This window comes from Ammospiza nelsoni, chromosome 1 (assembly GCF_027579445.1).
Source record: "Ammospiza nelsoni isolate bAmmNel1 chromosome 1, bAmmNel1.pri, whole genome shotgun sequence".
In the NCBI taxonomy this organism is placed as follows: Eukaryota; Metazoa; Chordata; class Aves; order Passeriformes; family Passerellidae; genus Ammospiza; species Ammospiza nelsoni.
In genome coordinates, this window is record NC_080633.1 from 43,880,962 (window position 1) to 43,896,357 (window position 15,396).

Below are 15,396 nucleotides of genomic sequence, written 5' to 3' on the forward strand. Positions count from 1 at the left end.
TCAACTGATGCTATAAATAGTTCACAGCCAGTTATGGGAGAAAATCAGAGAGAAGGAATCTCCAGCCTCTGTATGTTAAACTGAAGTGGTTTATGAGGAGAGCAAACATATGTAAGTAAACATATGGAGTGAGGAGGGACAGAAAGAAGATGGACCGGTGTGCTGACACCACAGTGAGAGGCACAGGTGAATGTCTGGGGATGGGAGCCCTGTCACAGGACACACACTTGGAGATGTTACTGGAGCAGGGACAGCACTGGTAGGCTACAGGGGTATCCCAACAATTCCCAGAGGCTCAGGCTTTGCCATCCAGCCTCACTCTGTGCAGTGCAGCAGGGCTGCTTGTGAGGGCTGTCAGGCCCTATTCACATGGGGACAAACAGCTGCTTTCCCTGGTGGAAGAAGCTGGTGCAGTGTCTTGGAACAAAAATTTTGGAGTCTGAACGCATCTCAAGACCTGGCAGCTCAGAGGTGACAGCTTATCAGGGACTGCCACAGGAAATGAAAAGTTATCAGTAGCTTTTCCAGGGCCATATCTCATGGCATCTAGCAAAGAATCCTACACATTGGGAATTCTACAGGTGTAAAACCCTCAGGGGCTGCCCCAACCTGTACACACATCCCTCCTGCTCAGAGCAGGAACTCACAGCAGCACCACTGCTCCCCTTCACTCACACATCCAATGAAAGCCTGGCTGGGGAAAGAACAGTGAAAACCTGTGAAAGACCTATGAGAACCTGTGAAACAGGCAGATCCATCAAGTGTGGCTGAAGATTATTGGAAAAAACAAAGTTAAAGATTATTGGAAAAAACAATACTCAGTCTAACTTTCAGACTGAGTTTATGTTTGAAAACCTGATTTTCTAAAACATGAGGTACTACACGGCTTGCTCCAGTAAGAAACATAATGAGTGATTAAGCTGCAGCTATAGTCAGGAGCAGAAAGATTGGCTTGTTGGGGATGGACAATGCACAGCAAGAGTTTGATAGCACATTGCATTAAAAACCAAAATAAATTCCATTCTTTTCTGAATACACAGAAGAACAAGTATTTGTGTTGTTTGTTTCTGGCCATTTCACAGCAATGAAGATCAACTTTCTGCCTATATTTGAAATACAGACAGTCTAGGGGAGTTTTCAGAGTCCCAGAAATGCTGGCTGAGCACCACTGGTGCCAATGTGCAGCAGTTCCACATCTCTGACTCCCTCAGATACTGATCTCAACTGGACACTTAATCTACAACTTCTCAGTAACCTCTTCCAGTGTGGAGAAATTTCTTCCCAATGTCTAATCTGAACCTCTCATGGCACAGTTTGTGGACATTATCCCAGCTCAGACAAGAGTGTGAGGAGCAGAATGCAAAGATCTAACACAGCAGGTCAGAACATTTTTTCAAGACTGTCTCAAATTTCTTACATCTAAATTTGATGTTCCTAAGTAAGTAGTCAAATAATTTAAACACCTAATGAGAAGCTGATTGGAAAATAAGCAAAACTGAATATAGGAGACTAAAATTTAGGTGCTTTCTGCAAATTCACTACAAGTAGAATATGAAGTACAGTCAGGGTCCTAATTATCTCTGTTTCACATTATTCAGTAGTTCAATTTTGTTGGTTTTCTTCATCGATCCCAAAATTCACATGGGTTTAACATCAGGACCTGGAGAATGCAGCTCTTCCATGGGAGCCACCAGCCCTTGGGATCCTCCTTCACTGACCAGGGGTTCAGCTCAGTTCCCCCCATAGAGGGGGGCTGAGCAGCAAAGAGGCACAGCTCCTGTGGCTCCTCTCTCACAGACTTCTGTAGCATTTCCAGGCAAATATAAACCCAGAACTACACCAAATTCCAGGCAAAGTACACCCCAGATGTACAGTGAAGGAAAGGGCCACTTTGCAGTCATTATTGATGCTGCAGCAGCAATTATTGATCAGAGTAAATAGTAATATTAGGCTCAGAATAAGAATTTCCAGAGAAGACCCTCAGCAAACAATGAGCAGACAGGTGAGATTAGCTGAAAAGCTCACAAGGCAGAGGTATCCCTTAGTGAGGGAAGCCCATTCAACCTAAATAACAGAGATGTATGAAAAGTGAAAACTTGTAAGTCCAGGTCCAGCCTCTGCACATTGTTTTGCATCTCAATTAGACAGAGATGATAAGAAAGAAAAACTGTATTCTAACAACAAGGAAAAGGAAAGGATTGGTTATTTAGATTTGTTGTGGTAATGAAGCTTGCAAGTAGAGCTGGTCTCCACTCTCATTTTCTTGCCTGGGACACTTATGAGACTGTGGCACTAGGATTGGATACCAGTTGCATTTAACAAGATACTTCATATTCTGTTTGGATTTCACAGTGTTTGTGCAAACATGAGATAATTAAAGGGAAAGATGGTGAGAAGCTGCTAACAATTCACTTTAAGAAAACCAACTTTTGCTTTCTGGCTCTTTCAAAGACCCAAGTATATCTCCTCATCTAAGTCTATTGTAGCCCCAGTCACATGGTTCTGTTATGGCATCAGCAAAATTCAATTATATTTTCCTTCTACCAAGAGACTGCATCACTCCCTGTGCTGCTGAAGGAATTTGGATCCAGGGCATGAATACAGACAGCACCAGCCCTCCTAAACACAGGCAGAGCAGGATGAGCTGTTCTGCTCACAGGGAGCACCAGTCTCCATTCTGGCCTGGACCTGCAGCACAGAAATGTCTTGGAGCAGCCTAACTGGTTTGGTTGCCACTCACCTGCCTTTTAATGGAGCTGGGGAATGAGATGGTGCCAGCAAACCTTGAGACAGCTCACGGGGCAGTGGGGGCCCTTTGTGGGCTGTGAGGAATGGGAAACAGCTCTGAGCTCAGCAAAGGGCTGTCAGCACTCCCCATGAAGTCAATAACTGGCAGCAGCAGCTTCACTGCTGGGGCAGCAGAGCTGACACCAGCTCCTGCACATCCCACCTGAATCATCACATGCTGAAGCACTGGGTAAGATACAACTCATCTTGAAGGTTAAAACAGAGGTGAGGAAAATTTTCCAATAAGCATTTGTTTTCCTACTGTCACTGCTCGTGGTGCACACCCCATAATTAGATGACCTGAAATTTTTTGGCACTGAAGAATAGCTTGCTCTGACTTTCTGAATAGTAATTCTAAGTCCCTTAGGACTGGCTTGGCTTTGTTGCTTTGCAGTCTGTGCTGCTGCAACTCATTTGAAAACTACATTGCCTTAGTGCACAAAGGAGAGCTGAACTGCATCTGTCCATGCAAAGTACATACATGAGGTATCATGCTTTTTTTAGCAATATATTATCAGCAAAACAAACTCCTTTTCTTTTCTCTTTTCTTTTCTTTTCTTTTCTTTTCTTTTCTTTTCTTTTCTTTTCTTTTCTTTTCTTTTCTTTTCTTTTCTTTTCTTTTCTTTTCGGAGGTGAGGTTCCCGCAGAGCAGAGCAGGACAGTCCCATCCCTTGGCCAGCTGGAGATGCTGTCCCTGATGCCCCCCAGGACACGCTTGGCCCTCCTGGCTGCCAGGGCACTGCTGACTCCCATTCAGCTTGCCATCAACCAGGACCCCCAGGTCCCTTTCCATAGCACTGCTCTCCAGCCTCTCATTCCCTGGTCTGTCTGTACTTGCAGGGTTGCCCCAAGCAGGTGCAGAATTTGGTATTTCCCTCGTTAAACTTGACACAGTTGGTGATTGCCCATCTCTGACTTGTCGAGGTTTCTCTGCAGGGCCTCAAGGCAATTGTCACCTCATCCAAATTTTGTCTCATCTCCAAACTTACTATCTCTTCCAGTCCTGCATCCAAGTGATTTTTGATGATGTTGAAAAGCACAGGGCCTACATGGAGCCCTGTGGAACCCTGCCAGTGACAGGTGCCAGTCTGATGCTGTTTGGGCCCAAAGGCTTTCCTGTGCCACAGCAGGGAGGCCCTTCCCGGGTGTGAGACATTTCTGTCTGGAGGGCTCGCCCCAGGTTGCACTGGGATCAGTTTTGAGGTTGAAAGCACAGCCCTGCTGTCACCTCCTGGTGACAGGAAAGTGTTTGGCTGGAGAGGAGCACACATTCCCTGGAGCTGGAACACACGTGGTCCTGCCGTCCTCCAGTACAAGCTGTGTCTTACAGCCACTGCTTTCCCAGTCACCCCCACCTATCCCAGTGAGGAGCTGCCTTGGAAAATCCTGCCCTCCACTTTCCTTTGCATTACTGTTGATGTGGGGATGGCACATCCATATTCAATCCTTTCATGCAGGTTTGATTGGTCTGACTGTGCAGAAGAACATGCAAAAATGTATATTTCTATATTCCGGGATTTTTTAAAAGATGTATCTTTGCACTGATGCTCTAAGAAATTAGAAATTATATCTCAATGATAAATTTTAGTCAGCTTTGACTATGGTTACTTAGTCTGTGAACCTGAAGCTAGGTTTTATGAGATCCAATCTCTAGTTTGTAAAACCCTCCAAGATTCATCAGTTTAAATTTGGCTTTTGAATACCTCAAGGTGCAAAAATGGTCAGATCCTGCCCTGCTGTTTCCTGTTTTAAACACAAAGTAAAACTGGACAAAGTAGAATGGGAAAAAGGCAGCTGAGGACAAGCAGGTTTCATTAACGTGAAATAAAATCTATTTTCCAGCTCTGCAATGAAGAAGCCAAGAATCTTCTGCTTCTCACAGGAGAAAAAATGCTAGAATTCCATGTGCAGAGCACAGCCCAAGCACCACTGCTGTCACACTAAATCTGCAGTGCCTGACAACAGCTGATCAGGGATTACTGACCTGGTTGGCAGCTAGAGTGAGGTACTGAAGGAAAAAAGAAAAGAAAATAAAGGGAACAGAATGAAAAAAAACCCACGAGAATTACTAAAACAAGGCAGAGAAAAAAGATCAGAAAAAAAGAAGAGAGAAGAAAGCTGAGATGTTTTCAAGATATTATCACCTTTTAGGATTTTGTCTGTCAACAGCTTTCTGGAGATGTTAACACAACCTGTGCTGGATAAGAACTGCCAGGAAGGCACAGATGTGATCAGTCACAGAGCCTGTCAGGCACACGTTCAATTCCAAGTGGACCTCCAATATTGCACTGTAGCTGCTTTTGGGTACGTACCAGATGCAGAATGAAGTATTTTCTCCTTCCACAAAACTTTCTCCTCCTCCACCATTCTAATGAGCTGCACCCCATTTCTCTGCTTCTTGCCAGCTGTTGCACTGAGTTCACCAGCCACCACACACCCAACAAGTGACTGGCAGGAATTCAGTTTGTTATTAAATGACTGGCAGCCAGGGCCACAGGGAGGCAACAGAGACAGATGACGGGAGAACAGAGAGGCAGTTGGGGGACTCCTCGGCGTGGATCATCCTTGCATTTCAAAATGTGAGGTCTGTACATCCTGCTGGCCCCTTACAAAATAATCTTGGTACCCAAAGTGCACAGCAGCAGGCACAGCAAGCAGGGGATTACTTAAGCCAGCTAAGGATGTGGCTTAAGTTTAAATCCTGCCCTTAATCAGGGAATGAAAGCCTTCCTGCAGGCAACCGGCAGGCCCTTTCCTCAGGAAATAATTCAGTGCCTGGATTCCTCTTCTGAAGATTATGTGCCTGAATTTCTCATTTCAGAAGGGTTGCTTATCTTTTCAGCAGGGTTAAAGCAGGCTCACCGAGTGTGTGAGGCATCTTTATCTCCCCCATCTCCCTCCAGCCTTGCTCTCCTGAGAGTTCATCTATTTGATTTTGTCAGGTTGCTCTCCCAGATGATGCCCAAGCTGGATCCTTTCAATGCAGTCCTTAGCTACAAACATTTCCTAGGTTTGCTACCCACATCCATCCTGGTTTTGCAGCCTGTTCCCTTGCTCCCACCAACCTGCAGCACGAAGCCATGTCTCTCCTGTCAGAACTGTCAGAATTGCTTCTCTGCAAATTTCTCAGTGCCTCCATCCTCAGCTGCTCATCTCCACACCATGCCCCAGTGCCTGCTGGACTGCTCTCACTCCTTACACACACCTTCCTCCTCACTCCCTCGTCCTTCCTCTCTCTCCATCAGCTCTCAGGTGCTGCCCTCGGTGCAGCACAGCTCTAACAACGTGCCCAGTCCTCAGCTGCAAGGTGTTTGTCCTCTCCTTCAAAGCCCTTTCAGAGCAGTCCCTGCTTCTCCAGGACCTCACACACACTTGTCCTGAGTCAAGTTTCATTTAAAGTCCACGTTCTGTGGGATGAATCTTGTGGTAAACTGATATCTCAGACTTGTGCTTTCTTGAAGCCACTACATACTAGTATAAATATAAATGTGCATAAAGCATTTGAAAAGGTAAGAGTCTGGTTTGAAAAATACTTTGTAAGTAAAGAACTGGGCACTAGTAATGCATTAGGCTTCTTACATGTGAATTTACAAATAATTGCCATTTTAAAAATGTGGAAATATCTCATTTGTATATTCACATGTAAGAAACCTAATGCATTACTAGTGCCCAGTTCTTTACTTGCAATTATTTTTACCTGATGATTAATAATTATGAAATTGTTTTGTCAAAATCTCTCTGTATTTGAAAACATGCAGTTACTTTTAATCATCCACAATAAAGCTTATTAAGTGATTAATAGAAGATGACCAGTTCAAGCACTGGCTTCAGATGACACCACCTGGTATTTCTGATACATTCTGCATTTCAGATGAGAGCAAGCTTTGTGTTCACATCAAAGCATGTATTTTGGACATCAGTAAATATGGTAGATCTGACTGAAGGGGGAAATGAACAATAGGGGAGCAGACCAACACTTTTGTTTTGTGTCTACACTGAAGTTTCAGGACTCCATTTGAGTTTTTTTCAGAGTGCAGAGAACAGACTGTTTCACCAGCTGGAGCAGTTGCACTGAGCTGTAAACAGGTGAGGTCTGAAATGCTGTCAGTGAGACTGCTGATCAGAAATAACATACAGCAAGGGCTGGAGGACAGGCACGTACACACACAGTTTATGCACTGTGGTGCTTGGGTTATTCAGCTCCTAACTCAGAGTGAGTTCATGGCTTTAACAGCCATTCAGCAAACTGGGCTTCCAAAGCACTCCTTGGCTTTTCAGCAGCATCAGAAGACAAAGCCTCCCTGAAACTCCTTCCACAGTGTGTGTATGATGGGGGTGGGTCAGCGCCCTCAGTGCAGCCCATAAACAGGCAGGACTGAGCAGCCACACCATTAAAGGGTCCAACAGCTTCAAATAACAAGGCTTGAAACATTCTCAAGTCTCTGGTGCCTGCTGTGCCTGCAGGATGATAGCCTTTGGGCTCACAGCCACGGCTGTATGGATCCACGACTGTGTGACAAAGTGCCAAAGGACATTTCATGGCACCTTGTTCTGAGGGGGTGAAGTAGCAGGTCAGAAACCAACTGGCAATTTCACAGAAAACAATTGATTTTCTCTTTAAATGCTACACAGGGAAAGCATTTCTCTCTCAACTTGTGATCAAGGGAAATGAAAGATGAGGGAAACAAAATAAAATGTTTATTTTCTATCAAGCTATTTCTCATATGCAGCTCTAATATAAAGCAAATATTCCAATAAAGGAAAATTTCAAGCCAGCCTAAGGAAGAACATGGTAACTCTAGAGAAAAATCTCCCTTTGGAAAGAGGTGGCACAATTTGAGAACAAACCAGTGGACAAAAGTGCCTTTCTTGCTTGCTAGAGAGAAAGGAAGTGTGATTTTGAAATACATGCCATGTAGTAAATCTCTCATTGCCCACTGCCAAATTTTCATGCATATCTTGTGTGGTGCTGGGCAGATGTATATTAAGCAAGACTGAGGCACAAAAACTGTAATTTGTGCTGGAAGCTCACTGTTGCATGGAGCAACAAAAGGGCTCAGGTGGGATATACTGGGAATTTGTGGAACATCACTTCAAGAGAGGCCATATGCAGAAAATACTCTGTTTCAGAAATCTTGATCTTTCCTCTCGATCTTTTAGAAATAAAAAAAGAAACTTTTATAAAATGACTCTTGCCTATGAATTATGAGTCATTCTGCTTTTCAATAGGGAATCAACCTGCCAAGGGACCTTCTTCAAGGTTTTGAGTGCCTGAAAAAAACCACATTTTTCAAGGTTTTCTACTACTTAGAAAGGAAGTGAGGAAGGAGATGAAAACAGAGAAATGAAAGCTTGATTTAGCTGACTGGAAGACTGTGTCACCCAGGGAAATGTGAAGCAAATTATACAGCACAGCTTGATTGATATGAATTGGTTTAAGTCAATTTTTTGCTAACAACCCCACCTTGCAATCCTGCCTCTTCCAAAACCCCAAATCTGTATTTGTGCATAACTTGACTTCAATGTGTACATCTTATGCCAGACTTTACACACATGAATTTGAGAAGCAGCAGGAAGCACCACAGCACAGAGGACCCAATCTTCAGCATATACTCATTACATTACAGCAAATAATTCAAATAATTTTCTGTATTCACACTAAAAACTGCACTCATTTGCTCAGCTGACTTTCTCTTCTGGGCTCTGTTGTAGTGTCTGAAGTTACTGCCATGAAAGTGAATACTAATTTAAGCCCCAAATGGAATTATTCCCAAGCAGGGCTTTTCAATTCATGGGCAGAGGGTGCCAGTTGGATGAAAAAGCAAGATCACAGCTCAGGTCTTTGGTATTCTGACCAAAACGGTCCTAAGCTGTATCAACCATGCATAAAGGTGGGACCCCATATGTAATACCTTAATGGAATGAGGGAGATCTAGGACATTATTATGGACATTGATGCTGCTGGAAATTTCTTGATGTCCATTCCTGCGCCACATTCCCACTTACCATGCACACACTTCTGTGAAATGAGGGGAGAGATGCCAGGAAGATGCACTGAGACAAGGGCAGGGTACTGGAGCAGTGTGATTGTCTTCTACAGTTCACATCCCACATGTTTTTGGGGTACTTCATGAGGTAGAAGTCAGCAGGCTGCTCTAATTTGGAGACTCCCAGTCCTGAGGTACTCCTTTCCTACCTGACTCCACAACTTGGCTGTGCACATTCCTCAGGAAAAACTGCCATCTGTCTGTTTGCTGCCACACTTCAGACACAGCAGAGCTGCACCCATTGATATGAATTCTTTTTCTGGTGTGATAACATTAAGGCTATGTGTAATCAATTTAAATTCCTCCCCCAGAAACTGCATGCTGTCTCCAAAACCAATAAACACCCAAGGCCAAGGGCAGCATTCCTGCATGTTCTTACAGATGCTAAGTGCCTTCAAGCGTGTTATATGAATAAATCACACTAAGCTATGCTACATGCTAACGTGTGTAACAAACCAGGGCAATTTGCTGCAGGAGAGAGATGCTCATTAAATGCAATTAATAAGCACTACCTGTGCACTGAAGGGCAGAGGAGCTAATTACTGGAAGACACCGTGTACAAATAATGTTTACAGTTATGAAAGCACGGCATTCCCATGCAAAATCTCAAAGTGGGGTAGGGAATGACATAAATCAGAAGAATGACCCAAGCCAAGCCATAGCTACAGACACAGCAATCCTAAAATTAATGAACCCCACCACTGTCCTCACTGTGGTTACTGGGCCCCTCTATTAGCCAGATTTTATGAAGCACCCTAGGATAGGGCCAGCAACTTCCTTTGAATAGCATTCACCTTGGCATTCCAGGGAGCCTGTGTGCTGGAGCTCACAAGCACAGGGCTGGCACCAGGCTGCCAGTGGGAAGCCTTGATTGGGGCTTGGGTTATGCACATCAGCTCCCTCACAGTTTACATCCTAATCAGTTTTCATTTCTTTCAATCAGAGTCCTCAAGGTTGGCAAAGGCTTCTAGGATCATTGAAGTCCTCCAGGATTTCTAGAATTCAGCAAGGAAACAGTAAGGAAGGTGGAATTTTACACATAAGCTCTTGTCATCCCTTCAGTTTACTAGAGTAATATTTGTTAAACACTAACAGAGCAAAACACATTTTTCCACATGAAGTGAAAATAGCAAATGAAAATGTTTATCAGTCTCACATAATGACAGAGCAATGGTATTTGAAAGTATGGTATTTCAAGAGAAAAAAACTTTCCTTGTTTATCATCAATGGCTGCAATTATGTTGTCAAGAGACACATGAGTGTTTTGATTTCCTCTTCCTGCTGTCTTTTTACTTTCAACTTATATTGTAAGCTTGACACTGTTTATTCACGTACTATTAGAAAACCACTGAGAGGGGTTATTATTGAAGAGTATTTATTTTTCAAAGCAGTCACACCATGAAGCCACAGATACAGCTAAAGCTTAACCCTACATCCTCCCCCAGAGCAGCATGTTCCTGATGTTAAAAACACCCCACTACCCCAACAAACACAACAGCATAAGGAGAGGGTTAACAAGCTCCTGGACATGCAAACCCCAGATCAGTGCCTTGCCCACAGCACAGGGGCACAGAATTAACTCCTAGAGTGACTCCAGAAAAAGGCCACAAAGGTGATCAGATGCTGGAACACCTCTCCTGTGAAGACAGGCTGAGAGAGTTGGGGTTGCTCAGCCTGGAGAGGAGAAGTCTTTGGGGAGACCTTGCAGCAACCTTCTCAAGTTATGGCACTGGCAGCAGAGCTTGCCAGCAATTACTTCCTTGGGCAGCATAACAGCTCCCAGCTTTGGGTAGGATGTTGTCCTACAGGATTCAGAGCTCTGGTAACATGTTCATTTCCTCCTCCTTAAATAACTACAGGTAATATGGAATAAGAACCTATTTTTGTTGCTGCTATTGCTTGCCTGAGAAAATGTTACCTGTTGGCTCTAAACTGTCATTACTCAGACACAGCAACAAAACACACAGATACATCTACTTGCAACAGAGCCCTTGGTCTACCTTTTCAAAAAAATTAACACATCCTTTTGCATGAGAAACTGTTGGCTCATCTGAGACACGAGGACTTGATATTTGCCTAATTTTGTCTTTTATTTGAAGCTTAAAAGCACATCTCCATTAGCCACAACCTTTGGCCACAATGAATAAATATTCAGCTTCAACACCTTTGATAATGTCTAAAAATAGTTCATTAAACCTCCTTAACCTTTTCTAAGAACAAACTTGTAGGTGGGCTTAAAGCATTTGCTGTCATTACACTTATGAACAATTTTGCTCCTTGAAATAAATAAAACCTGGCTTGCCTGGCTTTCTCAACTCAAAGTCCCCTCTCTACTCAGAAGAACAGAAAATAGAGATGAAAACAATAAGGAAAATTAAAACACCATAAGACTTCCAATGCCTGATGGAAGAATGGGTCAAATGCAAGCTTATGTTTAGATCTGAGTTGCACTACTCTGAGCTCTCATCAGCAGATCTCAACCATCTCACTCTGCTTCTGCTCTACAGAAAATACTTTGGGACATCAGCCTGCAGTTGAGCTATGCAAGTTCTTGTCTTTGATGTTCAAGCACTCTTGATAAAGATAGAAAAGGTTTCACCTGCACATCTCAGTAAAAACAGGACCTGAATAAGCAGCACCACAAAAAATCACACAGCTCACACCCAGCACACATTTCAAAATCAAAACTGCTGAGATTACTCTGTCAGAATACTGGTTTCAACAGACACTTCAAAACTGAACAAATGGAAGGCAACATTAACTACAGTATTCTCTGAATGGCTGCAGTCATTCTCTGGAGCAACATGATCAGATCATTGCAATTTCACTTTTTATGCCAGAAAGGGAAAAGTTCTCTTACCAAAGAAACAGGAATTGAAGTATTTGGGTGATTTTCCCCACACTGAAATATTATCTGATATAATAAGAGTTCACCTTAATGTACTACCATAAACCTGTGGCTTCCTTTGAGCTCATAGCTTGTGATGAAGCTGCAAAGATGAGCAGAGAGCACTGCCAGGGTATTAATGGTAACACTATGCAAATTCTTGAACTACTGCAGGGCTTGTGAGTAAAGTGCTCAGATGGCACTGACAGTTATGAAGGTACTTCTGTACATGAGAAGATTTACAGATTCCAAAAGATCAAACTTATAAATAGTAAATAATGCAAAATGAAAAGCAGAAGGGGCATGACCTCAGTTGCTATTGAAAGGTGGGATAGAAGAGAAAAATGAGCACTATCATAAAGACAAATGCCTCACATTTAGCCTCTTTCCTTGGAAATAGCTCTCCTGTAACAGCATAAGAATCCAATACAAATACCATGGTAGATGCACAGAGACTTCTCCAGAGAGCATTCAAGGGACCCTCAGTGAAGTTCAGAACAAGATGTTAGCAAAGGTAACAAACAGGTGGTCTCTGCAGTCCTAGTGCTGCTTTGTTACTGAATGTTTCCCACCCAAACACTCCCTCACCCTACACATGGCCACCATCACCCTTCCTCCAGAAAATCTGTTGGGTATCTGCTACATTAAACAACACAAAGGCAAAAGGAGAGAAAGAGATCTGGATAAAAAAATGAAGCAAAACAAGCTCATTCTGCAAAACAATGCTCAGGCATTTTCTTGTTTTATTTTGGATAATTCTTCATGGATCCTCCCCACCTCAGATGCCAAGGCAGATTTGGAACCTTTTTCTGATTTGATCAGAGTTGCCCAGTATACTTTACATAAAAGAGAAGCAGAATTTGTTCACATTCAGAAAATGAACTGGAACCATCTTCAAAACAACAGTTTTTCAGGATTGTGTAGGTTTTCACAGCCTGGGACAGAGCACAAAAGGTCACTGAAGACACAGTTTGGTGTGCTTTACAACCTGTCCCTCAGACTAACCTGTTGCTTTAAGTACAGGTTTGAGACTGACAGTGGGAAATCTGACTACCTGACCAAAATGGCAATACCTGAAGTGTTTAAGTCAGTTGGCCAGACTGCAGTTCATAGGCTTACTTTTATACAGCCTTGCAATGTACATGAAAATAACAAAACTATGTTTTCAAAGATGCGAGGAACATTATGCGAATGTGACAGATGGATCTGTGAACTGGAAAATCTCCTCATCAAAAAGGTCTTCTGGCAGTTCTTCATCTCCATCAGCAAAAAATGTAGGGAATGGAGGGTTTTTATTGCAGTCCTTGTAAGTAGGCAATTTGCTATCTCTGACCTGAAAAGCAGGAAGGGGGAGAGTAGAGTTAATAGATCTTACAGAAGATTTTTAGACAGAGATACACTAGAATTTAAAGAACTCAGCTTGCATGCATAAGAAAAACCCAACAGCCTTCACATTCCACTTGTTTAAAGAATTCCAGGTATAATCATCAGTTATTTTAACATCAACCCCAGATATTGAATTTAACATTTTGTACTAATTATTAAAGAGACTTTCAAAATCAGCAAAACTAAGCAAACAAACAAAAAATCCTCAGAGAATCTGTCATTACAGTGAATCAAAACACACTCATTGAATTCATATTCACAATATGAATGCATTGCTCAATATTTTACAATGTTATTAAAATAGAAGTATAGCTTGTTTAAACAGTGCTTATTTCTCACAGTATGTTCCTACATGACATTCCAAGTTCTATTATGCAGTGTAACCATCTCTTCAACAAACAAGACACGCGTTTGTATGCATGATGCAAACTAATTACAGCAACTAATTTTGCAAAGATATGTGCATGTGCTGTACTGAATCCCTCTGGCTATTGCAGAGCTGCTCAGTGACTGCAGAGTTAAACTTCTAAAATTCTCCACTCAGGAATCAGTACCTAAGTTTGTTGAACATGTGCCTCTTAGACAGCTTATTTGCTAGAAGAGTGGTGCCACAGAGAAACTCCTTTACTGACCTCTCTACATGTGGAAAGATTTAAAATCTAGCCCCTGAAACTCCAATCTCTGAAGAAAATTAGTAGCTAGAATTATCAGCAAAAAGCAGTTTGTCTGCAGTAGCAGATAGAAGGCTGGTATCTCTGAATAAAAAAAAAAAGGAGTTACAAATTCTTAAATTTGATTTAAAATTAAATTCTTCTTTTCTATATTGTTATATATCATCTTTCTCCTGCGTTGTAATAATCCCCTTCAGGCACTATACTCAAGTGGATTTAAAAAAAAAGTGCAAATAGATTAGACAAAATTTTGGTAGAAAGAAGATAAGCTCTTACTCTTAGTTTTTGGTGGGGTTTTAAAGAACAGGATGCTTGTTCTTACTTGGCTAGACAAAGACCTCACATAGGACAGGTCTGATTTATGCCAGAAATTAAATGAAAAAAAATTTATGCCCACTTAATGCTCTGTTCTGACAGCACTGTATTTACCAAATTCATATCTACTATTACTTGAACCTTTTCCAAAATCCATGAGGATTCCTGCAGATAGCACATACAATAAATCTGACGTTCCAATATATTTTTTAGGGCAAGCTTGATAAACAGAAGAAAGCCTTTTGCTAAGAATGAGGGGATGAGGGGTTCAATGTGTTGCACTGGTTAGGATGGCTAAGTAGCTTTTCAACATTGCTCTTCTGTAGAAGAGTTCTCTATGGCTTTGTGAACTACCAGACCTGTAGTTCCCAATTTACACTGCACATCTAGCTGCAATGAACCAGACTGAAGTCCAAGTCCATGGATTTTTGCTGCAACAGTGAGTGAGAAGAAACAGTCAGAGCTTCAGCAGTGTCACCTGAAGGATGGCATCTTCAGGGATGTCATCCTTCCCTTTCAATACACTGTGGCTGTTTCTTTTGCTACATGAAACCCCATTTTAACTGCTCCACTGGTTTTCTATTATTTCCTCGCTAATTTCTCCTTTACTCTCTAATCCTATTATACACCAAAAGCTTTCTCTGTCAACAGCAAAACCCCTCATGATCCCTACATGAGTTAGCATCAGAAAGATTAGAAGAAATGATTTTATTTATGATAACTTACTCATTTCATGTATGTCTTATTTAAATGTTTTCATGTCTACTTTTTGTTACTTTTGATTATTTTCATCAAGAAATAGTATGTGCTGTTACATATATGCTGTGTCATTGCTCTGGACACCCAGAAAATGAAAGGAATTGAAATGTTTGTTTTCCTCCTATTTTTTTTCATTACTTCTTAAAACAATTTCTAAAGACAGGATTTGGCAGTAAGACATCTGCTCTTAATTGAAGGAAAATCCAAGAGTCTAACTTCAGTCCTGCATTAGTTTACTTAAATGAATTTAAGATTTCTGTCCAGACTTAACATTGTATGAATTACATATTAATGCCAAGAGGCATTTTGGACAGAGTATCTCCAGTGTGATATGGAGAATTCTTAAAATAGTTTTAAGATTCTCATGAAGCAGCTCCAACAGACCATTGCTGCACCCAGAGGAGTACAACACTATTTCATTTTGCCCCTTCCAAGCTCCTCAGAAGCTTGACAGATCCCAGAAGCACAGGTGACATCTGATGTTAACATTGTTTTCTTCTGATATGGTAATTTTTTTTATTGGTATAATTGATGCAGTATTTCT

At 42.0% G+C, this 15,396-nt stretch overlaps 1 protein-coding gene across 1 annotated transcript in view; it reads right to left on the bottom strand.

Annotated features, from left to right (window-relative positions):
• Positions 1–12,431: 12,431 nt before the first annotated feature.
• MRPL3 (mitochondrial ribosomal protein L3) overlaps positions 12,432–15,396 on the bottom strand; it is a 28,348-nt gene continuing 25,383 nt past the window's right edge. The window contains exon 10 of the mRNA XM_059484248.1: positions 12,432–13,054. Coding sequence (XP_059340231.1) covers positions 12,905–13,054 — 150 coding nt within the window. The 3' untranslated portion in view covers positions 12,432–12,904. The remainder of the gene's footprint in view (positions 13,055–15,396) is intronic.